We start from the raw sequence: 26,515 nt of genomic DNA, 5'->3' as shown, positions 1-26,515 counted from the left end.
TACTATTATTATTTATTATTAAGCAAATGAAGCAGTGATTTTTATATTACTGTCAACCAATTTCTTATGAAACAAAGCGGTTTTCTATTTTATACACATCACTTGACTGTTTTATCTTCTATTATGAGGAAACAGGGGCAATGTGACAAAATAATAAAAAAAGCAGTATCAGAGAATAAATATATGAATATAAGGAAATATTGTACTGGATATCAATATAATACGAATTAATTATTGTTTTCCAAAGAAACACATATTTGCTCCTGTTTCCTTGACATTTTATGCCTATCCAAAAATATTTGAAAAAATACTTTATTAAATATTTCGGCTATTATTATGGACTGGAATAAATTCTTACAATGTTATAAGCAAACCAATACTTCCTATGTACAATAATGATATTTCACTCGAACTAATTCGAATATTTGTATACTTATGGAAAATTTCGGAATAAAAGCTAATTTTTAAGATTATCTTAACTATCTTTTTATGTAGTTGGTTTATTTATTAATTAAAACATAATGCAACGCTGAGATGGCGAAATAATAAGTTCATTTTTAACGCATTATGTTCTGTGTCGTATCCAGATTCACCTTGTTTTTTATTCTCATCTCTCCTAAATTTAAAGTTATCTCTGCACCCAGAATCAATTTATGTAAGGCCATAGTGGTGAAAAATTTACATCTACATAATACAATATTTTCTTTCATATATTTTTCCCTATTTCCCTAAAATTAAATTAAGAGAAAAATAAATAATTTTGGCAGAATCTATGCATTTTCGTATAACGTGTGATATATAAAAGGGTCTTAGCTACTCGGGGGCCCTTTTTCTGACTATATATTTTAGATCTCCAAATGTATATTTCAAGGCTAAAGCATGATATCAATGATGTTCTAGCTAGAAGTTCAGACGCGCGCTAAGACTACCCCTAGTCTATGTCCCTCGGATCTGACGAATCGATGAATCGCCCGGTTCTCATAATTCCTGCTATATAAACTCGGTCAATGTATGTAAGAATCGAATTCAAGGTCTCTTTGCCTTACAAACAGACGTTCAGACTTCAATACATTAAGATGCAAGCAGTCATTGCTTATCTATATTACGGTGTGTATCCAAAGAAAATAAAGCAAATTTACAAGTTTAGGAAGACACGTTTAATTTATAAATCTTAAGAAACCCATCTTCTAAAATTGCACAAAATTACACTAATACTAAACATAGGTAATGATGTATTTAAAAGAAATATAAAACAGTCAAGTTCTTTACATAAAACATCGAGACTAGTAATCTATTATTTAACTATATGTTACACATATGAGCAATATTTACACAAAAGTCTTACTTCTAGAACTTAAAAACTGCAAAATACAAAGGACAACAGGTCTTATCGAGTCGTTATAAGACATTGTTTTTGACGTCCACATTTTGTGAAACTAATAAAAAAATCACGAATTAACACGCCATACTTTGCACAGCATGGCAAAGCGACCCCACTGTACCTAAGGTTAAGCGGAGTGGGGTCCACATGGGGAGTCCTAAAAAGAGATACCCGACAATGTACAGTAAAATGGGGTCATACATAACATAACATAACATTACGCATTTTATCCCCGAAGGGGTATGCAGAGGCGCATCTAGGGCACCCACTTTTCGCCAAGTATGTTCCGTCCCATGATGTGATAGGGGGCGAGCCTATCGCCATATCGGGCACAAATTCCAGACTCCGGGCTGATACTGAGCAGAAAAACCCAAATATCACTTTGCCCGACCCGGGATTCGAACTCAGGACCTCAGAGTGCTATTGTACCGAACGTGCAATACAACTACGCCACCGAGGCAGTCAATAGCAACAAAACTTGTCGGATAATAATCATGAAATATACAAATCGATTTCTATAAACTTTATTATTACTAACATAAATAAATCAGATATAATTGACTTATCTTTGTAATTCAACATGTTATAACTATTGCTGTGCCAATCCACCCCAATTTACGGTAATTTTAAAATGGCAGTTGTAAAATTAAGCCTTACATAAACGTACTAATTATTGTTGGCAATAATCAGTTATTGCCTAAAAAAGATACCCCGTCTGAACATAGGCAATGGCGAGGTTATTTTCGCCTGTAGTGACGTATACCATTCTTCAACAGATAAAAAAAACTATTATTTCTAGCAATAATTGTTACGTATAAATTAGCCTTTAGGCATGCTACAGCTCGACACTCACAGATTTCTACAAAATCATCCAACAAAGAGTCAAAGATTTGAAAAATGAAACATAAGATTATACTACACATAAGTTAGACAGAGATGCTAGTCGTTCTGTGTGGTATCGGCGTGCGTGACTATTTACAGTTGACAAAAAAAAATGTGTAAAATATTTGTTTTTAAGGCATCCTGGTGTTCCTAAATGATAAATAATCGTGTTATAATTATTCTTTTAGGAAATTATGTCGACTGGTACGTGGTACGATGGTAGAATACAATTTTTGGTAGTAAAAAAAAAGCTGTCCTATTCAACTGACAGACCATTTAACTGCAATTTACTATTGACTTGACTTGAATTGACAATTTTACTATTTTAATTAATGAAAAATACCGAATCCTTTGTTGAAAATCGAGCTGTATGTGTATGTGTAGCTCTATAACTATAATATCTAATATTATATGGGTAAAATTTAAGGTAATCAAATTATTAAATCTGACCGGCACAGCACACGTATGGAAAATTAAAAATGTAGTATATCACAAGTATATAAACTAACTGCTCAAGAAATACTATGACACATATTTTTTTTTTGTATTATGCACTATACTTTATACCTTTGAACTGATTTTAAAAAGAGAAACATTAGAATATCTTGCCTGTTATTCTCTGGTGGAAACTGCTTCTAATCTGGTGGCAAAGTAAAAATTAACGGATTCCAAATATTGTTAAACACTTTATGGGATTAAATAAATTATTTCAGTTCATATCACTACAATGTTAGCAGAGGTAAACACGATTATGTGGTTCTTTTTTTTAACGCTACATCAAAATGTGCCTGTATTAAACTGTATTTTTTTTATTTTTGTAATTAAACTACAAATAATTGTTATCTGATGATTGAAAAATCAAACCTTAACAACATGAAAAATATAGGTTATAACCAAATATAAAAAAGTCGCAAGAAAGGAAGACGCCCCGTCCCTGTGTGGTACCTTCCATGCACGTTTTGTTTTCATATACACCGTCATTCTATAGTCGTTTTGGAACAAAAAATATTAAATTCTGTATCAATCATAGAGTCTAAAAAAATACCATGTAATATTTTATTTTTTTAGACATTAAAATTTATGTTTACGAATAATAAATGAGAACTCGTGGTAATGCAACTAAATCTCACGAACTACTACGATTGGTGCCATTAATAACTATGAATGAATTGTCGCGACGTTACTATCATTATCAAACTCGAACGAGTGAAAAATATTCCTACAAATTGTTCTAAGTAACAACGTTTTGGTCCCAAAACTACTATAAAATCATGGTAATAAAAGTTCGCCTGCACTTGATCATTTAAACAATTTCAGATTATAAATACTACGTATAAACCGATTGGAATGAATTTAATATACATCGATTTATACTATTCGAAAAGGTTTCGAACCCAGCGATTTGACTCAGAACATTTCGTTAATGAGAGTACAATTTCCATTACAATAAAAAAACCTATTCCAAAAAATTTAATACCAACAAAAAGGAGTCTAAAATAACGGTACAGGTGCAGTTTTGAGTTTATTTAAACATGTTATTCACTTACAATTTAATGTAACGTTAAACAGGAAAGCATTTTACAATATAATTTTGCTAAACAATTATCACGTAATTTTTCATTACCCAATTATTACAAGCATAATACTCGGTCTGATATATTTTCCTATGAAATGTCAAGTTTCATTATAATCGAGAATTATTGTTTTCAAATGTATAGGTGCCAAAACTAATAGACGGTCTTGATTTTTATCTGTAGATCAGTGGCAGAAATGGGCCTATGTGTATAAGGGGCCAACCACAAATTACGCGTGGCTCGTGTATCAATGGACTTTTTCTCGCGGGTCAAACGCGTTATAGTTACCACTACTTGGGGAGGGTGTATAGCATAGGCATGTTGCTTTCACCAGTCTTACGGACCAATGTCGAAACTCATAGTATAGCATCATCCAAGCGAGCATTGAACAGTCCCTAGTCCCTATACACTACACCGGCGTACCAAGCCCGCGGTGGCCTTTCTCTGCATATACGAGACGGCTTCGGGGTCTTTTATTGAAGTCTTGGAAGACGAACTAGTTAACGGCATATACGAAATGGCCCCAGTGTGTCTTGTTGCAGTATCAAAGGATGACTAGCTAGATAACTGAAATTAGTAAGTCTCATAAAGTCAAATATATATAAAGTATTAGAACTCGACGACTAGCTGGCTAACTGAGATTAGTAACTGAACTGAGATTTGGCTAACTGCAAAATATATGACATCACATCAGTGGGGACGGTTTGAGTTAATTAAAAATGCCCGCCCGCGACAATGGTTTAGTGGGGCTTCAACTCATGGAATTAGTGTGACGTAATTCATGGATGGCCCCTAAAATGTTATCGCAACCATCATATTACTTATTTAGCATTTTTTCAGAATCGATCTGTTGATAACTCCCATTTTACCTAACACCTGTACAACTAATTATAAATTCAATTTATTAATCTCCCAAGGTCAGGCCGCGAATGACATAAAACCTGCCCTATACCATCATATCGAAGGAGGCCCTGTAGTACTCCAATATGTGTAAAAAAACAAACATAATGGTGCGTACACGCATGCTTTGATATTCCCTAACTGTAATCTTAGATGATTAGTCCGAAATTTCAGTCCTGTGTATACATAATAAATTGAATATGTGACTCAGGGAACAGTCGACGTGGTTTAAGGATTCGGTATTTATTACTTAGATGGTCATTTAATCGCATTTATTTACCTTTAAATGTACAATCATACAGTAATTTGAAGCCTTATTTTTACCTTAAAATATGCAGCTGCGTTCTTCTTGTTACAAAATAAAGAGTATTGTGAAACAGCAAAAATATTAAATTTATTACAGTTAAATAAGGTGTTAGGGCAAAAGCGGTCTAACTCACATTTTTATGTTTTATAATCTAACTTGTAAATTATTGTCATGATCTGACTGGCTTTTGCCATGTTGGCATTATGCACGGATTAAAAGTTTTTTCCATTTTTAAACTGGCCATAATGCAATTATGGCCTAAGTCTGCTAGACCATAAAAAAATTTAGAGTGAAACCAATTTTACACTAACTACCTCAAATAACCTAAAACTAAGAAATCCTGCGACATATTCGAGCGGACTGCGCAATCGAAACGATGACAAAATCAGTGCAATAAAATAAACAATAGCGTATATTATTACGCTTTGTAATAACTCTTTATAAAATATTTCTCAAGATTTATTCTTGGAACTGACTCTCATGTCTGATGCCGTCCAAAACAAATTCACTGAAGTCTTAAAGTCTTTAACACTATAGATGTCAGCGTACAGTTCGTATATGTAGTGGCTAGTATATTTGACGGAATTCCGTCACATTCTATGCAGACCTTGTGATACAAATAACTTTCATCAATAAAGTTTTAACAGTGCGAAAGGTAACATACCTTTATACTATTATAATAGAATTCAAAACACATTAAAGTATATATTTACGTTTCAATTACTAGAATATATATAATATATGTAAATTGAAACAATGAAAAAGACGAGACGCAATAATTACTCTATATAAAATACTCAAATCTCACATTCTTTAAAAAAATACTTACACACTGCTACAACTCACTGACAAAATATCAATCAGCAAGCTGTTATGTAAACACCATTACATAAACAAACTGTCAAGCCAACATTGTTCTAAATGAATACCACTAAACAAAACACAGATCACCAAAACCTCTGCGGCCTAGGACCGTTCCATCTATTCGATGGCCGCGGGGAATTTCTGGGCCAAAACTGTTGTGGCGAAAACTGTGGCCTGTAATTAGTCCTCGGTGCCCAATGCCTGGGGACTCTAGGACTCCCATACGGCCTAGGTTGAGCATTGTGCCACTCACTATCATTGGAATATTCCATCTGTTGTGCCGGTTGACTCTCCATAACATGCCGACTCTCATTGTAGGGCTTTTCAGGTGTTTCGAATTCCCGTTTTTGGTAGTTCTGCGGGTATTTGTTTATTGGGGGGTTGAAGTTCTTCAGCGATGGTGGCATGGCGTCAAATGGGTTCACCATGGGTGGTACCACCGGTGCGGAGTGCGGTGGTTCTTTCAACTCGTTTTTCCGTATGAGATTGTGGTCTGTGTGGTTCGTTTTGCCGTTATCGCCGCCGACTAAAACTTTATTGTTGTTAAAACTGTGCCTCCTTTCAGGCGGATTCTGTTGTTGATGACCGTACATGACATCTGAAATGATAAATGTATTAAATAAAAATAATTGTACAAGCACTAGAAGCTGTATTGTATGGGAACAAAATGTAAACAGAAACGACAATGTAAACTAACATATAGACAATGGACAAAGCAATATTCTCACAAAATTGACTTGACAGTAGAAAAAATCAAAGACATTGTGATATTGTAAAGCTTATACCTGTCTCTTTTCTTTCTATGCACATTTGAAAAGAGACAGATATATTTCGCTAAATTCATCCACCCTTACAAGCCCGTAATGTGGACCGATCAAAAGTCTACTGGCCGCGTGATCGCTTCATCTCTCTCACACTTTCGTTCCCAAATCTGTTTTACAGTCAGAGAATACTCAGTCTATTTTCTATGACTACTTGGTCTACTATTAATAAACAACCAACCTCCGTCACCTGACGCCCCCGCTAATACCGATGTATAGACAGCATGAAAAAATTCACAATGAACATATATACAACAGTTCTATTTTCTAACAAAAATTATTAATATTTATTTTAAGCAAGCGCCGATGGTGTCTCTACTATTGTTTTTCATTCGATACATAAATTAATTCGGTTCGTTTTTCTTTTACATATATAAAACAAAGTCCCCACCGCATCTGTTTGATTGGTCTGAACGCGATAAATTCAAAAACTTCAGAACGGATCTAGATTAAATTTAGGAAGGCGAAAATTTAAGGTCCTGGGTGGGTCATAGACTACTTTTTATCTCGGGAACATACATAGCGGGATTACCGGAGAACATTTTTCCCAGCTGAAACTGTGAGCATTTTATTATGGAGAAAATTTCAGCCCCTGATGTTCTGCTACCAAGACGAAACTAGGAAGGGTCAGTAGTATATTATAATATCTATTTTGTATATCTTTATTACAACTAAATGGGTAGTAAATTAAAATCAAAAGCAAAAATTAACCCAACCGCTATCTCCAGATCGGTTCAATTACAATAAACCATAGGCACAAGCATGTCCCTCAAACTTTATTCTGATTGGCCCGCTTTCGATGGAATGGAGATAATTTATATTTATACGCGCTTGGCATAATTATTTACACTAGGCATAACGATAATAACGATATCTTATGTCTGCTTGAATGTTAGACGATAGTCAGTCCGCACCATGACCGTGAAGACTGTAAAGTCTTCGAAACGTCGGAAGTAAATCTTCTAATATATAAAATTCTCGTGTCACAATGTTTGTCTCCGTACTCCTCCGAAACGGCTTTACCGATTTTAACCAAATTTTGCATGCATATTCAGTAAGTCTGAGAATCGGCTAACATCTATTTTTCATACCCCTAAGTGTTAAGGGTTGTCCACCCTTAACATTTTTTTTTATAATTCTATACAAATTTTTATTTTTTTATTTTTTTTTATTATGTCGCATTAAAAAAATACATTCAACCCTAAATTTATACCCTTCTATCACCAACCCCTATTTTTTGTAAAAAAATGTTAAGGGTAAAACAAAAGTCCCCCCACTGCATCTGTCTGCCTGAACGTGTTAAACTCAAAAACTACCCAACGTATTAAGATGAAATTTGGTATGGAACAGTTTGAGACCCTGGGAAGAACATAGGCTCCCGGGAAACTACTACTTTTATAACGGAAAACTTTAGCCTGAAAAACTTTATAATGCGGGCGGAGCCGCGGGCAAAAGCTAGTTATAATATAAAAACCGTGATAATCCACAATATAGTTTTATATTTATAGTTATGGCCAATTAATATTTCCAATTCCTTCCTATTTTTCTATTTGATTAATTTCGTTGCGGGATAATGACAAATTAGTTTTTATCCCGCAACCCTTTTTAGTCCCTGAGATTCATAAACTGCGTGCCACTGCTGATCCTGGCTTACAGGAGTTGTAGTGGTAGGTGTGAGGGCGGGAAAGTCTTTAGTATATAGTTTTATTCCAATGCTAATGGTAATAATCGTCTGCCTTAACTTAGCCAACATATTTTGTATTTATTATTATTATGTTGTAACTAAATAACATGTACGTGTCACCTATTTTGAATAAGTTGTATACACTTCTATTTGGATTCTGACAAGCCATTAGATCCACTGTAATGTAATTTAGATAATTATTGTCAGTAATCTGTTTAGTGTATCTTTATAAATAAATAAGAGGAGTTGGGTGCAAATAGTTTATAGTGATCTATTTAACAAAATTCGCAACATACATAATTCCAACACTAAGCCTAACTAACGTGTTAAGCTAACAGCCAATTCCTACATTGACACTAACAGCTGAAGTTACTGTTGCTTTTGCCTTATTTTTGACGAATGGTTTGTTGATTCTTATGGCTTTACTTTAGCGACGTTCGTGTTGTAGCAACTCTTACTTATTTTTCTTTAACGTTTTTGTTATTACAACTCTTACAACTTACTTTAGCGACGTTTGTGTTGTGGTAACTCTTATGTTTTTTCTTTGACGTTTTTGTTGTTACAACTATTACGACTTACTTTAGCGACATTTGTTTTGTGGCAACGCTTATGTCTTTTTTTTTCGATAACGTTTGTTTTGTGACAACTTTTATGGCGATTTCTTTAGCGACAGTTGTGTTACGCGAAGTCATAGCCTTTTCTTCAGCAGCGTTTGTGTTGTTGCAACTCATATGGCTTCTACTTTAGCGATATTTGTGTTGCGAAAACTCTTATGGCTTAACTTTAACTGTGACTTTTATTTTTACAGTTCATGAAGAAATTGGCTGTACGTCCTAAAGTCTCTCAGTAGTAGAGGCTTGTTTATAGTGTCAATAAAATTGATTCGCTTAGCGCGGAGCCTAAGGAACGGGGGCGGCAGGCAGGGAATTCACATCTACCTATACATACAGGGTCATTTTTACATTGCGTATTAAATAAAACCATATTTATTTTAACTAACATTGGGCAGAAATGATTCACGAATAATGAATATTTTCTCAAAAAATCTCGGTTTTATTTTTACTATGTTGTGCGAATATTGTGTGCGGATACATACGAGTATATGTTACTGAAATTCATTCACTTAGACTAGTAGTACTGATATTAGGGCATGTAAAAGTAAAAAAAAACTTTTTGTTGTAATTTCTTCAAAATATACTTTTAGTTTTACATCTACAATCACAGTGACAAGTGTTGTTTTCAAGACGACAAAATATATGGTTTCGTTTAGTAAGGCAATGTCAATATAACCCTGTACAAATAAAATTAAAGTGATTGAATGAGGGCCAAGTCACGAAAACCGGCTGAGCAGCACGACACTATCCACACTGCTCTGTCTCAGGTATGTTTCCTATTCCCCCGTATATCTGTCTCGCTCACTCATCGCTGCGAAAAAGTAGTCGAGTTGCCGATCGGGCGGTGGCATAATGGCTTGGCCCTTATAATGGCTGGCGTCAACTACGATCGCCGGGTCAAATCGAATTGATTACGAACGCACTGTGGCGTGCTGAGACAAATATCAAAGAAACAAATTCATGCAATTCGATTCTTCTCTACCCGACGCCATCTTTAAACACACTTTTTTTTATAAATTATGTAATTTGTACTAAAAATCGTAAAACCATATTTCAAACTATTGTGAGGTCTGTGAGGTCTGATTAATCTACGAGGTGTGAGGACCACTTTTAACAAAAATAAAACTAACACGTAGCAGACTATAATTTAGGCTATTTATTGCGCTGAAAACCACCAAGCGCCACACGTTCACTGCGACATACCTAACAGCTGCTTTTTGTGACTGGATATTTAAAAAAATCTATCTTAGACTGTCTCACTCACTCACGTCAGGCCGCCACACGCCAGTGTGGGACAACACGCTCAATGTGCGCGTGCTGTGCCGCACTGGTGGACAGTTCATTGTTTCGGCGCCGCAATTAACGTTAAAGTTGGTTACAATAAACTCCTTTATTTAATTAAAAGACAAAACCCGAATTTGACATAATAAGCGCACCTTTAGAACTGACCTAACTCAAAAAAAGACGATTTGTGGGTAACAAAAAAAAAATTACAAACAATATAAAAGGCAGTGAATTGGGCGGTCGTCGAAAGTGAGAATCTGTTTCTATACTACAATTTTGTCTTTTTCTCATCATAGGGTTATAGAGCATGCTTTGGAAGGCAGTTTTTTAACAAAATCAGAAAATATATAAATGTTTAGTTAGGTCACTTTAGTTCTAAGGGTCCGATATGTCAGATAAACTTTTTACCCAGAAAGTGTTACAGTGTCTGAGAAACTTATGCAAGGCAAAAACAAACAGGCAAGCGGTGCCGCGAGTACAAACTAGTGGATGATAAACTTACGTTGCTCTTCGTCTTCAGAGAGATCCATGTCGACGCTCTCCACAATGTCAGAGGGCATCGGCACCGGCGGCACTCTGTAGTCCTGCAAATGATTTAACAAACTGTTAATAAAAGGAAACTTTTTTTTTAATTCTACCCTCATTTCACTACCAAATACGAGTACAAAGTTGCACACACGTCTCTCATTGATGAATGGTTTAATTCAATTGATTACACAGATGAATTCGTAGATACGTACATTATTTAAATCTGTGGAATTTTAGTAATAATCTGGCTGCACTACAACCATTTCTATGGACCTTTGTAAAGTGGGTAGACAGTAGTTTCATTATTGACTGAATATGCGGTATAATAGCCGAGAAACAAACTACAATAACAACGGAAAAAAAATCAAGAAATGAGTTATAGCAATATTAAAATCTGGCTCCTATGTAAAACATTTTTCAAATTTATGTTTTTATCGCACTACCTGTCAATTTAGTCAACATTTTACTTTGTTGTTGAAACTTTACTGTATTGTACTTTATTTACTTTTACTTAATGATACTGTTTCCTCACCTGGTCCATTTTATTCGGGTTCATGGGTCTCGGCGCGGGGACGGATACAGGCGGCTCCTGCGTCAACGGTATAAGATTCCTGTGGTCCACATCTGTGAACACATAGATATAATTTAATGACATTTGGTAATGTAGTATGACAGAATACAGCTGAATGAAAAGTGCCTTTGCTGGTACTTGTTGATTTATTTATTTATTGTGAGTAATCTTATGAAACATAAATAATTCGACGGTCCCCAAAAACAAAATCTTATGTGCAAAATATCTAGTTTCAGTATGACGGTTTTAAGTTAAGTGAAAATATACATATCAATGACTTATTTTAAAACTATTGATTGTTATCGAAAATTAAACTGTTATCGAAAATTTATTTAATTTCTATTTTGTGGTGAGTAATTTATATTTTCACTTAATTTAAAATCTTGATAATGCAACTAGACATTTTGAAGATGAGATTTTGTTCTTGGGGACCGTCGACTTATTTATATGTGAGATACTGGTGGTAGGTCTCTCATGTGAGAGTCCGCCTGGGTATTGGTATTGGTATTGGTTATGGGCTCCTTTGTCCGCACTTAGCCCGTAAAAAAAGTCGGGCCATTGTGAGTCCGCCTGGGTATATACCACCTCAATATCTATTTCTGCCGCCAAGCAGCAGTGTGTAGTCATTGTTGTGTTCCGTTTTAAACTAGCTTTTCCTAGCGGCTTTGCCCGCGTGAATGAGTGTTCCGAGATAAAAGTTCCGCTATATATTTTCTTGGGAAAGAAAGTAGTATAACCTTCCCAGGATCTAAACTATTTCAATTACAAATTTCATAAAAATACGTCAAGTAAATTTTGAGAAAATCGATAACATACAGATAGACAGAAAAGGTGACTTTGTTTTATGATATGTATAGGCGCTTGCAAACGACTTATTATGATTAGTTCATCCTCAGAATCGGATTGAAGATTGAGATTGAGTTTGAGATCGGTTATTGAAAACTGTTGTAAAGCGGTAAATCTAAATAACGTGTAAGCGTGACGTACCTTGATGCACGGTATGTCGGGGCGGCGGCACGCTGGCGGCGGGCGACAGCTGCGTCAGCGCCGGCAGCAGTCTGTGGTCCACGTCCTCGATGTCTGCTGATAAATCACACATGTGGGGAATAATATCTGATCGTATTGTAAGAGAATTATAATAAAATGTTTTTGTAGGCATATCTGATGTTCGGTGCACGAGAGAAAGGTGACAATGCTTTCTCTCTTTCTCGCGACCAATGGTGGTTACGGCAGAGGCTCGGGCGTGCGCGCAACCTTGTAATTAAAATTAAGTAGTCAAAAGTAAATATTTTAAGTAGAATTTCTCTCTTTTATTTGCCCCTCATCCCTACATACATACACGCAGGGAATCACACATATAGCCTGACTGGGAAAATAATAAACCCGCTTTGGGGTAGCCACTTTTTCCTTTTTGTTTTAAAGTTAACATTGTCAATACAAAAAATTGGGTCGCCTCGTCATGTTGCGGTAAACTATTTATCGTAACATGGCGGGGTACTTTACTTTCCTGGTCAGGCTATACATACATAGCATCAGGCTCTTTCTATTCTACCTATATATCCTACCAATTGGTAAGCACAAAACGTGTATGCCCGTGTGTTTTGTGTAGCTAATGGGAAACTTTTAACACTTGTAGTGTCGGTCACATGCTGATAGCGCAAATTTTTACACTCGTATCGTATACCGCAACATTGGCATTCTACACTGGGTATACTCCATAAATGAATACCGAAGGCACGTAGTGCATTACATTGCGCCGCAATCAACACAAAAATTGTTAAGCGAGGTTTATATTAGCAAGAAAAGTGCAGAATTTTCCGGAAACAATTTTCTCGAGTAACCACAGCAACTGATATTGCAAATTTTTATGCTTGCACGACTCGTTATATGTGTATAGAATTATTGAAACATTGGCACTAGGAAGCATCTGGAACTCCTTGCGCAATATATTGCTGCAAGAACTTGCTATTCTCAACTTGGCTTTATGTTATGTCCACTTACTTCCTAATAGAGGTAACACAGGTGGTGGTGGTGGAGGCGGCAGTAATCCCCTGTGGTCCACGTCGCTTACCGGCGGAATGTCCTGGAATGTGCAACGACACTTTCATTAGGTATGATCGTTGTTATAATTTTATTATATAGCTCACTTGGTCTAGTAGTGGCGTATATTTTATTCAAATTCAGGCAACAGGGTGTGTGAATTTTTGTTCTTCCCTTTGGGAAACTCAAAAAATTATTAATCCATATTTTTAAACCCATAGAGAAAGATGACGTTAGGTCAGATAGACGCTCACAAAAATTAAGACAAATTTTTACATGCTTGAAAGGGTATGCTGCTCCGACCTTACACCGATGTGGCATAATGGCAAGTGTAAAGTGAAAGTAACTATTTAACATTACAATTTACAGACGGTGGTATAACATGCTTATTATCTTCACTGATCGTTACTGTTAATTTGTACAATCAGTTACTGTCGCTTTATGTTACTTTTACATTTCACGAAAAATACTAGATGTGAGTGGTAACAGTACCTGAACGCTGATGTTGTGGTGCGCGAAGGCGGCTCGCTCGCTCTGCGGCGGCGACTCGGGGCCCTCCGCGAACGCGCCGCGCGCACCGCCCACCTGCGCACGCGCACGCTCTACACACTACTGCGCAGTCTCCACTTACGACACTACGACCACATTGTACACAGGCCCGCCCAGAGATGAGCGATATTACAGAAAACATAGGCGATAACATGTATCAGCTAATATAGATTTTTTTTTATAGAAAAAGACGTATAAGCAGGTAGCATCTAAAATCATAAATACCTATAATTATAAAATAATAATGGATTCGCTGCCGGTCTTAAGAAAAGAACAAAGATTTTAGAAGGTAGGGGAGCGTGGGTGTACGATATTATCACTCACTTATACAAACGTTAACAACCACCTTCTCCACTCCACTCCTGATCAGTCTTGTAAGTGTTACTACTAAAATAGTACTATGAGCTGTCCATCACGTTGTTTTGGTTTAAAACAGTAATATTGCCCTGATCGATCCAGGCTTTTCATATCATAAACAAATACGTCTGCAGCAGTGGCGAATGACCCGATTCCGTAATTTATGTAAAATCTAATTATCATTAGAATTTTCAAACCGCATTTATACATATTAGTACCTATATGTTGTCCGTGCACAATGGCACAAACTACTATGGGCTAAGTGTGGAACAAGGAGTCCCTCAACATAGAACATAGAACCTATATGTTGTGGCGGATTCCTTTTCAGGGTCCTTATTCTCTATCCCGCACGTAATTTTAACAGTACGTAACAAGAACGTAACACCATTCACCATATTTAGGGTTATAGAAATTGGCTTACAGAATACCATTCCACGCACATTTCACGAAGATAACACGACACGGCCGCTTTACGCGTTTACACTATCTATCTAACTATATAAGGGCCCAGATTTAACGCTTGGCCACTGGTCTATAACACAGTTACCTACCTCAGTCCTCTGTCGGTTACCCTTTAGAACAATAAAATGATATTCACCGTAGATACGTTCCACAGGGTGCTGCCGCTCCACACACTACTCCTCTCGGGATTATACGCCTGTTCCGGATCTTCTGGAAAATGGAACACCTTTTATAATAATTCTGTAAATATTCAGCTCTAATACATTACCTAAAATATGAAAATATTTTTAATTTGTCTTCTGTTCGAACATGTGGTTGAGTTGTAACTAGAGTGGTTGCTATTGGCATTTATATAATTACAGTTTTTGCTCGAAGTTTTTCCGGGAAAGTCCCGCTTTATAATTTCCCGAGATAAAAGTGTATAGCACTCAGGAGTAATGTAGCTTCCTATAAGTGAAATAATGTTCAAAATCGGTTTATTAATTCCCGAGATTAACGCATTCAAACAAACTCATCAGCTTTATAAAGTATAAATATCTGACATAGTATCATCAATGTTAAATAGGGCGGCGCGATGTCATATTTTTTTTTTATTTGAATGGCTCACAGCTATCAATAACCAACAGATATGAGACGAAATCAACAACAATAGGTAAATTAATTACAACCCACCGCAAATACTAAGATGTCATATAAGTGGCAAATGAACATTTCACTCGCTTGTACATCTCTACTATATATTCTGTAGCTGTCTTTATTTGAAATAATAGTCATACTGACATGAATAAAATTATCAATCAGAGAACTGGTATATTAAAAATTATTTGTATTCGTTCGTACCCGGAAAATATTTTACAATTAATCGCAGTGATATTTCTAGTTTATTGATATGAAGGTAACATATAGAAGAATATACTGTAGTATGTGTGTATTCTGACCGCTAGGGGGCTCCATAGTGCCGTAGAATGAGGTGGGGGGCGCGGGGTTGCCCGTGCTCTCCGGAGTCAGCAAGTCCAACCCTGGCAACGTGTCTTGAGACTTCTGCGATATGCTCGCGCTCACTACTGGAAGAAAAATTAAGTTGATTGTTATTTTGCTTCCAATTAATTAAATGTAGTCTAAGACAAGGAGTAATCGATTATATTTCTTCAATAATTCATACTTTTCTTAAATACTGTATGGCAAAAATATAAATTTGATAAAATATCGATGATAAATCAATTACTATAACATGTTTTGAACAATTTATATATTTTTATAGTATCTTGTATAAACTAGTTGATGCAAATAAAGTATATTATGATAACTGCCAATTGTTAGAATTTCTTCATTAATTTTAAGCTGTATTAAAATTGGATTAGGCTCATGAGCCACGAGTCTAAATTTCGGCAAAGTATTCAATCCACAATTAAATAGATTGCCGATTGTATTGTATATTTGATCACTTAGGCCACCTCCAAATCAGCTCCAAGGCTGCACGACGGCAGCAGCGCTGCAGCCAAGCTATTTTGCCAATCGATAAGAATTGCCACAAAACAAACGACTCTAAAGTGAAGGATCTAAGAGCGCTTTCAGTTTGTCGCTAAATACAGCGTGGATGCAATGCGACCGTCGCGCGTCTTTTTTTATATAGATTTACCTTGCCGCGCGACAAATTTGAAGGAGCCCTTGTATGCACAAACAATTCGATCTCTCATATTGCTATACGCCAATTAATGCGCCAAGAAAACAATTAATTATGAACCGGTGTTATACACTCCACACCTAGCGTGTCGTCATATCGGACTTGAACACGTGTGTGTGAATTGTGGCTCCATACACGTAGCGTGTGAAAATGAGTGCTACGAACGGCGAGCCCACACGGGCGTAATTTGGAAGATTTGCACCAGATACACCAAATGTTGCGTATATTTTAATTGTAAATTAGTGTTGCGCTTATTTTATCACTGGTAGCGTGTGCCCCGTCATGCTTGTAACTTTATTATAATCACGCTTGACATATACCACGACGTTGACGTTGCACCCTTTAATACACAACAGGTGTGCGGGCCGCAGTCCATGTTTTAGGGGTTTTATAAAATATAGACTAAATGTAAAAAAAAATATGCCTTTTTCAGATCTCCATTTGTGACACCTACCGAACGGGAATTCAATTTATGAACTGTACTTTAGTAGTTAATAGTTGTAAAAGAAAAAGCTACGTATTAGGTAGAAGTCATTGTTGTAAAAGAATATCTTGGTATAGAGTAGAAGTCGGGCTACTACTGCAAAATTTTCGTGAATTCTGCACCGAAGGGTCTCGAAGTCGGGGACGACGCGCCCTGTACCCTCGCGATGTTGTAGACCTCCCCCGTCCTCTCACACTCTGGACATCGTCTCTTATGTATGTAGTTATAAGTATAGCGTGCTGCGTACACGCCCTCGTCGATGGGCTAATAAATTAGTCCGGTACGAGCCAGCGTTTGTTTCACTCGTGTCCCGTATTGCATACCCTAACAGTCTCGTTTAATCGATTTTCGTGTTTCCTTGTTTTCTCAAGACCTCTGTTATCTCTCTATATTAGTTAATGACAATTTTCGGTTTTGTATTGGTTTTAGAGATTAATTTATGCATTTTATGTGTGGCAATCCAAATTTCATAAATTATCAATCTGCTGACACACTTGCGATCCATAATTGTTAATTTATACACCAGAAAATAGTATTTTTTATGCTCTTCAATTATATGCAACTTGTATCTGTAGCACTTATATTTTTCACATATTCCCATTTTAAAAAAAATCGATAAGAATATTTCGATTAAAAATACTTCAATTTTAGATACCTGCCATTGATTGGGCAATTGCTTCTAGTGTTTTACCCCATTCGATTGAAACACCCACCACGTTCAAAGGTGCAATAGTTACTGAACACCAAGGGTTCTTGCACAACACAAGATTCGAACACATCCAAAAAAGAATACCGAAACTCTCCTACAAAACTACTATTTTTCAAATCCAACAAAATTTCATTTATAGCACTGCAGCTTATAGCTATAAAAAAATTGTTTTTTTTAATATAACCGGCGCTAAGAACACACAAACAACGTCAAAATACATGTTTAAATTTCTTATCATTCAATATGGATTTAGCCAATTTAACTATGCCAAGCAAATTCTAAATTAAAAATAAAAGGTATAATACAATGCCAAGTGTAAAAAAAACAATAAAGCAAAGAAAAAAAAACGCGAAAAATACGAAAAAAAAACTCAAAACCAATATCTAATGTACTTTGCAAGCGATACTGCACAATTACCCGGGTTTATTTGTTTTTTACCTGAAATATTGTCCGCGGCTGTATTATTGTCAAAGGGTATTAAATTTTTCAGGAATTCGGTTATGTTAAAGTCTTGCTTTTCACTTGGCCTTGAGTTGATTACCTCTATTTTGTTTGCTGTAAAACAACATTGTACATGACAAGCCAATGATTCTGTTCATTTTCATAATTATAAAAAATATTAATGTGAATAGAATTTGAGATACATTGTAAGTGCCATTTAATAAAAAATTACATTGGCATTGTCTACCAAACATGAATTAAGCCGCTTTGCATGAGCCATCTGCTATATTTTAAAATAAAAAAAATTCAGAGACTAAACATGTGCAAAAACATCAGCCAGTAACACTAGACAATAAGTGCTATATTACACTCCGGATAGCGACCACCGTACACAAGGTGTAAAAACCCGCCATATTGGCCCGCGTAAGTGTGTCGCATTCCGGGATCAGCGTGTGTATATCCGGTTCGATCAGGCCGGCATAATTGTGTCGACTGCCGTTTGATCATCTCTCGTCAGTCGACATTCTATTGGACCACACTCTACGTACCATCAGATGCATTGTGTTCACTTTACCGTGCATGCAATAAGAAACTTATATTCCATACCAAATCTAAGATTTCAAATCAAGCTTTCAATATCGGTAATTACTATTACGTTTTTGTTAGAACACCTTTTATTTCTTTCAATATTATTTCAACATAACTATATAAAATATTTTCAGTACGTATCTTTGTTTTTTTTTAGCTATCAATAGTACCTATTTACATCAATTTCAGTTAATATTTTTTCCTCTGTAATGAACCTTATAATTTGTACCATATTGTCCCAAACTTACAGAATACACTGAATGAAATTAACTCACCATTATTGCCGTTCTCGACTGCTTCAGTGAACAATGCCATAGGGTTCTCGGACATGAGAAACGATGACAGCCCCAAATTGTATAGCGATCCGTCAGCTCCCAATGTCGAGTTAAATGTTTGATCGATGTTGTAAGCCACTGTAAAGTACAACATAATTAAACAAGTATCCACAATTTCCGGCGAACATATCGTTAAAATAGGTGTATAACAAATTTTTGCCTTATTTTTTTATTGCTTAGAATGACGAGACCAGCTTGCCATTCGCCTGATGGTGAGCGATACGACCGCCCATAAACAGTAGAAACACCATCCAACACCTTGAATTACAAAGTATTGTTCGGTATTCTACTGCGCTCGCCATTTTGAAACATGACATGTTAAGTTTAATTATGTTCAGTAGTTACACTGGCTACAATGCCCTTCAAACCGGAATACAAAAGTGATTACATACTGCTGCTTATCAACAGAAATAGAATTTGCGATGGTACCTACCTAGACGGCCTCTAACATATGAGAGACCTACCACTAGTAGACCACTCCTTATTATGAGTTGGTTCACTTCAATATCAAGCGTTCAATGTGAACTGTGTAGCAAGATATTCGTACGGGCGTGCATTGAGTGTGAAAGCTAGTTATAGGAAATTAGTTCCATATTTAACAGCATAACGAGATTATTTTTTCTTCTTTTCTTTTTCTGGTCAGACTACAGTGTAACATGTAACGCGAGCGTGTAACGTAACATTTGACATAAAGTATTACGTACAATCACCATCATCATCATCATTATCATTAGCTGGCAGGTCGAGGTCTTCGTCAGGTCCAGGCGAGGGCACGTCCTCGTCGCGCTGCGGCGGCGACGGCGCCGCGTGCGGCAGCGACGGGATCAGCTCGTCCAGCTTGCGTTTGAGTGAACGGACACGCGCGCCGAAGTTCTTATACGCCTGGACATAAGGCACAGTTTCACAGATCCAGTCTATTTGTGGGATGTCTATTCCCGTCTATCGTATATCTATCGTAAGGCAATACTGGAAAATTAGTGTATTGAATAAATTTAGTACCAAAATACACAGAAATTACTATAGTAAAAGATTATACCAGTGGTGTGTTATCTGCTGAGCTGAGCATGGGCTTCCTCTATAAATCTTATACATATTATGGTGAAAAAACCCAATATTTTGGCTCATCAAACTATACATATTGATTAATCTGTTTCCTTATAAACATATAGTAGAAACGCACGCCGCGTATTTCATTCCATAATGTCAGGGGGCGATATCGCCTTATCAGGCACAAATTCCAGACTCCGAGTTGGTATTGAGTAGAAAAATCCAGTTTCACGACGCCCAACCCGGGATTCGAACCCGTAACCGCAGCGCAGTAGTCATACCGCGCACCCAATACAACTACGCCTTCGAGGCACTCAAATAACAGACATATACCGCCGATTTCATTAAACAGTCCAAATCGCTTGTTTCGAACCACCACTAAAATGGACTAACCAGAGTAACCTTTATTTTTTGCAAGCTAATGAATGACTTCTTGCTTTAATTCGTTTATCCTTAGAAACGGATCGAAGATTAAGTCCAAAATTATTTAGTTCCATGTTGCCTGCGACACGACATGTGTTTTTTTGGCGAACGCGCGTGCGTCGAGCGATGTGTACATATCTAAGGCTGTCCCACTCACACGCATCGCGCCTCCACACGCCAGCGTGGGACAACACTCCAAGTGTGGCTGCCGCACTAGTTAGTTGTTTTGGCGCCGCAGCAAATGTATTAAAAGCGGCCGATAGGAAACGAGTCAATTTGATTGAGTCAAATTCTGTATACATTTTATAAAATAATATTTCATTTCTAGTAATTTTTAGTAGTTAAGTACCACTTTCTCTTTTCCTTTATCATTATTACTTAGTTATATCACTCGCACTTGTATAAATTTACTGTGAAACACAAGCTTTGGGTTATAATTGTGTTAAGAAACCTCATTTGTAGCATAAAGTTTGTAACCTGTTTTGTGTGTAAAATAAAAATTAATAAAATAGAATCCGAAAAATACTTTTGTATTAATAACCTATTGTGTGACTTACATAAGCGACAACTTTGACCTCGCCCCTCTGTGTGGAGTAGTATTGGGTAGCAGAGGTCAGCAATGCCAGCAGAGCTTCCCTGGCCACTATCTCCCGCTGCAACGACTGTGTGTACCTCTCCACGCAAGCTATACCCTCGTTCAGCTCTTTCTCAACATCATCTTTATGACTTCTGTCTGCGGAATATAATAGTATATTTAAATCACATGTATTGTATGTATGTATAGCAAACATTTCACTCAATATCTATCTATACATATTTAAAACAAAGTCCTCAAAAGCTGTCTGTATGTGATCAATTTTCTCAACAGATTTTTGTACAGTTTTTACTAAAAGATCGTGCAATTCTTGATGAAAGTTGAGGTTAATAGTACACTACAATTTCCACACGGGCGAAGCCGCGGGCACAGCTAGTATACAGATATTAATCTAAAAATTGCTGATTTGTGATATTACTCTTCTTTAGTTTCTTTTCTAATCTTTTTTTTTATAACTTTTTTTCAATGTAGATAAACTGCTGATTGCTATTTCTTTATTTTATTTATAAATATCTGCTTTTATTTAATCGGGCTAAGGTTGTATATATACTATAGTTATTTAGTAATTTCGTTTACTATACTACACATCTCTTTTCAAAACGTCAAATGCTAAGGAGATTTGAACCACTACCTGACCTAAGACCATTTTAGTTTATTTTATACTCTGGTATTTCTGGTATTTTGACTGAGGGGCGGTTAAAGTATTATATAACGCAGTTCTTGAAGATTTTAGTGACCCCCACCCCCCATCTAAACGCGCCGTAACGTTTTCCTGTACGCCCCCGCCCACCGTCCAAAAGTTATGTAACTTTCAAGTGATTTTTTTTTAAATATTCACAATTATTTTATACAAAATACTGGAAATTCGCTAAAATACCTTTGTTATTGTTTTTATATAAAAAAACAATGTTACACAACGCTTTGTAGGAGACCCCTTTGCCGCCCCTGTAACGCATCATAACGTTTTAAAAGCCCCCCCCCCCCCCCCCCCGAATTGCGTTACGTAATACTTGAACGGTCCCTTAATGACCTAAAAAACAAATTACACTCACCTTTCAAACTCGCACACAACTCATCAGCGTCGGACAATTGCAAATGGCTATCATGAATGCATTTCAGTCTCATATCAGTATCCGCTTCTAATACTGCACATTGTTTAATCTTGTTCACTAGTTGTTGTGGCTGAAAAGTAAACATTTGTCATTACTTTTTTACCTATTATTATGTCCTATCATTTGCTTTATACTCTGCCCATGTGCAAAGTTTTCACGGAATACATATTTTAAAGTGTTATACAAAACTGAGAAGTGTGTATAAGTATACCAAACTTTTCAGCTATTTAACAATAATCTCAGGAAGTATTGGTTACAATTGAAAAATTCTTTTAGTGTTAAATACTGGATAGCCTATATATCGAGGAAGGCTATAGGCTAAGAAAAGCAAAACTTTGATGGTTAATGCGCCATACTTTACAAAAGAAATATGGCATGTAAAATGTTATCTAGAACTGGTTTTATCAATCAGAGTGCCCCTTTTTTGCAACTTTTTTTTGGACAAGGACATAAGCTATTTTCTATCTGGTGAAAATTATATACCCGTTCGCGGATGCTACCACTTGAGTCTGCGTACTAGATTGACGCAGCACAGTGCGGGTGTGTGTACCTGTTACCGCAAACTATTATCAGCACTCATTCGAAATGGTTTAAAACTTGCTTATGTGACAATAGAGTGTCAGGTATTTTACATGTTGTGACACAAGGTATATCCAATAGGATTTTAACTTGAAAGTTCATCGGAAATAATGTTCTGTTATAAATAATGTCATATACATAGGAACTATTATTCCACAAAACTTTTGCACAAGGGTAGAGACGCAAGCTTAAGCTAGTTAAATTATAACAGGATGATATCTGTGCATTATATACAATTGAAACAATAGTAATATGTGAAGTCTTAGAGCAAAATGGCACTATCAAAATTTATGTAGGTCTGTATGTTTGTTTATACATCACATAAAAACTACTGCACAAAAATGAATGCAACATTCACCAATGTATTGCTAGAGGTTTAAGTTAAAGAATAGGCTACATTTTATGCCAGGACAATATGAAGCGGCTCCCAGACTAAAGTTATTTGCCCAGGTGGAGCCAATAGTAATGCATAAATTACTTAGGTGTTGAAAGTTTTATACCTAATGATTTTTTATGTTTACACAAATGTTAGACATTTAAATTAAACTATTTTTCAGATTTTATCATGGTTTTATAGTTCTATACCTGAAAATCAAGCGCATCATCATCAGCCTTCTTAGTGGCTCCTGCACTCAGCAGACCCGTCAAGTCAGACAAAAATTCATCATCATAGACTGAGCGTTGTTCCCATATTTTAAATATGCGTAGGATTTTTGGTCTTACTTTATCATCTCTGTAATATAAAAATGCAGAATTAATATAACCTCAGGACAGATTATTTTTTACCTTTAAGGATTTTTTGTATTCATAACAATATGAATACTATAGTATAACATTCTATGTCAGTGTAAAGATGACTATAGACTAGAGCATTATAATGTAATGTTCCCATGAATGGTACAGCATTAAAGTTTTGTTTTCAAAATAATTTCCACCCTGGGTGTATAATAATCATCAAGGTGCATTCAATCTACATTAACATGTTTTTTTTTTTTATTTTGCATCTATCTTAGCTGTAATGTCTGATTACAGGTCCCATATGCTGCCTGGCCTGTGTTTTGTGGATGTCAACCACGCTCAGGCCTTTGCTTGATAAAATGTTGTCTGAATGTGCATTGTGATTTTTAAGTTAAGTTTGTAATAAAATATTGAGTGTCGTTTTCGAAGTGCAATTCAATAACATATAAAAACGGGTGAATGCTTGGATGTTCCGTTTCCAGTAAACACTCTAATTTATACTCACTTTTATACACAAAGCTTCGCCAAGATTTGAAATTGTGGAAATCCATCGTCTTTTACAAAATCAATTACATTTCGTATGGTTATAAAAAATTGTTGTGTGGATACACAAACTTTAATTTTAGTTGTATAACTAACCTGACCAAAGGTGTAGCCTTCTGCAGATTAAGTCCCCAGCTCTCTACAAATTCGTAGTTTTTTCTCTTACTGTACTGTATAACATCGTTAGCCAGGTAAAACAACACCAGCCTCTGTTCAACCTTCACCCTTTTCAATACATTCAACCAACTTGACACAATTTTTTTGTGGTGGGTTCTCTGCCGTAAGCACCATGAAGACAACGACTGAATGCTCTCCTGTGTGTCCTTCAGCTGCATTAATTTCTTTTCGAACGTCAATGTGTTGAATTCTTCAGTTTCACCCATTGTTATGGATTTTTATTCCTACTGGTACATATTACTTTCCACACTAACTATACGTATGATCACTCACTTGACACATATATCATAAATACCGGTGGAAATTTTGTGTATTTTGATCTCACAAATACGGCACAAATGTGACTTGCTGAGAAATAAACGCGGTGAAGAGCCGCGTTTATAGCGGGCAGTCAAGACAGTTGTATACAGACCATTTATTTCCTACTACCACTATATATTTGTTGTGAACTGTAACTACAACCCATATCATTTGTGAATTATTGTCTATAGTACATATGTTGGAACTAAAATACGATAAAAATAATTAACACGGAAATACATTTCCCAAGAAAACAGCCGCCATTTCCTAGCAAATATGGCTGCCATTGAATTTTTCCATATATTCTGTAGGCAAAGGTAATACATATATAAAAGCCAAATTTTAGTATTTTCTGCGAAAATAAAATAAATACATTTTAATACATTTTATAGGTATTGTTTTTGTATGAATTGCATTTTATAAATTATGAGCCAAAGCTCAGAAAACCAAAGTTTCCATTTCTTAATAAGATTTTTACGGATTTCGGCAAATGAGGACCCACAGAGAATAATATATTTGGCAACAATAATTTATTTGTCAGTTTGTGGCAACATCACCTCCCACTCACTTGCCAGGTTCCAGAGCCGTAATAAATAAATTAAAAAAAAATTAACTCACTTGCCAGGCAGTCAGCACAAAGGGAATTATAATATACTAGCTTCCGCCCGCAGCTTCGCCCGCGTGGATTTCGGGTTTCAAAAATGGAGAAGGTGCTCAATTTGTCGGGATGTTTTTTTAATTTATGGTGGTATGCAGGTGGTCCGATTGTCCGGTCAGGGTCTGATGATGGGATCCTGGTGAAATCGAAGGAACTTTTAACCATTAAGGTTGCACACGAAATGACGGAAGCTTAAAAATGGAGTAACTTCTCCCGTTTTCCCAATATTTTCCATCACTGCTATGCTCCTATTAATTGTAGCGTGATGAAAAGTATACTATAAGCAGCTCAGGAGTATGAAAAATAATTGTACCAAGTTAAGTTAAAATCCGTCGAGTAGTTTTTGTTTCTATAACGGTTATACAGACAGACAGACAAAAATTTTACTAATTGCATTTTTGGCATCAGTATCGATCCCTAATCACCCCCACTTATTTTGGAAATATGAGTATATTTCATGTACAGAATTGACCTCTCTACAGATTTATTATAAGTATAGATATGCAAAAGTAGCTCAAAAATTGTCCATAACGAAAACAGAAATAATATCGTGAAGCCAACCAAATAACTAATGATATATTAAATTTTGTGACTGTTCAATTTAGTCGGGTCCGCGATATTACTTTTGTTAAGTTTCAGAACGCGACATTACATTATTATATTCTGTGCTCCAACGCACACTGCTTTGATGTTAGGAACACACCTACATTGCTTAGACAACAGTGAACTTTATACAATAGCAATAAAGCTCAAATTGACTCTACGTATTAGTTAGAAAACGTTTGTATGGGAAATAGAAAAATGCTGTTTTGAGGATTTTCCCGGCAATTATTCGAATTTTTCTCACTTTTTAAACCTTCCTAGACCTCCACGAATAATTCAAGACCAAGATAAGATAAATCCGTTCAGCCGTTCTCGAGTTTTAGCGAGACTAACGAACAGCAATTCATTTTTATATATATAGATATGGAAATGCGGTCAGCATGAACCGGTTTCCAGCAGAGACCAATTAGAGTTTTCAGTGTATTGGGATTTTAATGTTACGGCATTTTAATACATTGCGTAATCTGAAAGAAATATAAATCCGCAAAATCTGTTTTATTTCAATGTGTAACAATCACTTATAAAAACACGCACCATTGAACAAATCGTGTAATAATATATATATATATCGTTGCCCGCCGCTTGCTGCGCCGCAAATTGCATCGCAATTCGCGTTGCGAGTAGCTATGGCCTGACGGTAACGCCGGGCATGTATGCTGTGTACTACATTGCACGCATTTA

The 26,515-nt window shown here is 36.1% G+C and overlaps 1 protein-coding gene across 9 annotated transcripts; it reads right to left on the bottom strand.

The window, feature by feature from the left end:
* On the bottom strand, positions 1-24,874 carry LOC115449358 (atrophin-1). 9 transcript variants are annotated; one of them, XM_030177144.2, is made up of 15 exons: positions 24,193-24,874; positions 23,401-23,548; positions 22,177-22,306; positions 21,087-21,262; positions 19,764-19,941; positions 19,000-19,137; positions 18,134-18,250; positions 15,757-15,882; positions 14,955-15,028; positions 13,943-14,035; positions 13,412-13,493; positions 12,398-12,493; positions 11,372-11,463; positions 10,814-10,895; positions 1-6,506 (listed from the first exon to the last, which is right to left on the bottom strand). In XM_030177144.2, the coding sequence occupies exons 1-15, from the start codon at positions 24,477-24,479 to the stop codon at positions 5,992-5,994; spliced, it is 2,334 nt and encodes a 777-aa protein (XP_030033004.1). In that variant the 5' UTR covers positions 24,480-24,874; the 3' UTR covers positions 1-5,991. The 9 variants fall into 9 exon arrangements, with proteins under 9 accessions (XP_030033004.1, XP_030033006.1, XP_030033007.1 ...); XM_030177146.2 differs by having other exon boundaries at positions 12,398-12,490; XM_030177147.2 differs by having other exon boundaries at positions 14,955-15,025.
* Positions 24,875-26,515: the final 1,641 nt, after the last annotated feature.

Source organism: Manduca sexta, chromosome 5 (genome assembly GCF_014839805.1).
Source record: "Manduca sexta isolate Smith_Timp_Sample1 chromosome 5, JHU_Msex_v1.0, whole genome shotgun sequence".
In the NCBI taxonomy this organism is placed as follows: Eukaryota; Metazoa; Arthropoda; class Insecta; order Lepidoptera; family Sphingidae; genus Manduca; species Manduca sexta.
Note: the sequence above shows the minus strand (reverse complement) of the source record. Positions and strands in the feature narration are given on the sequence as shown.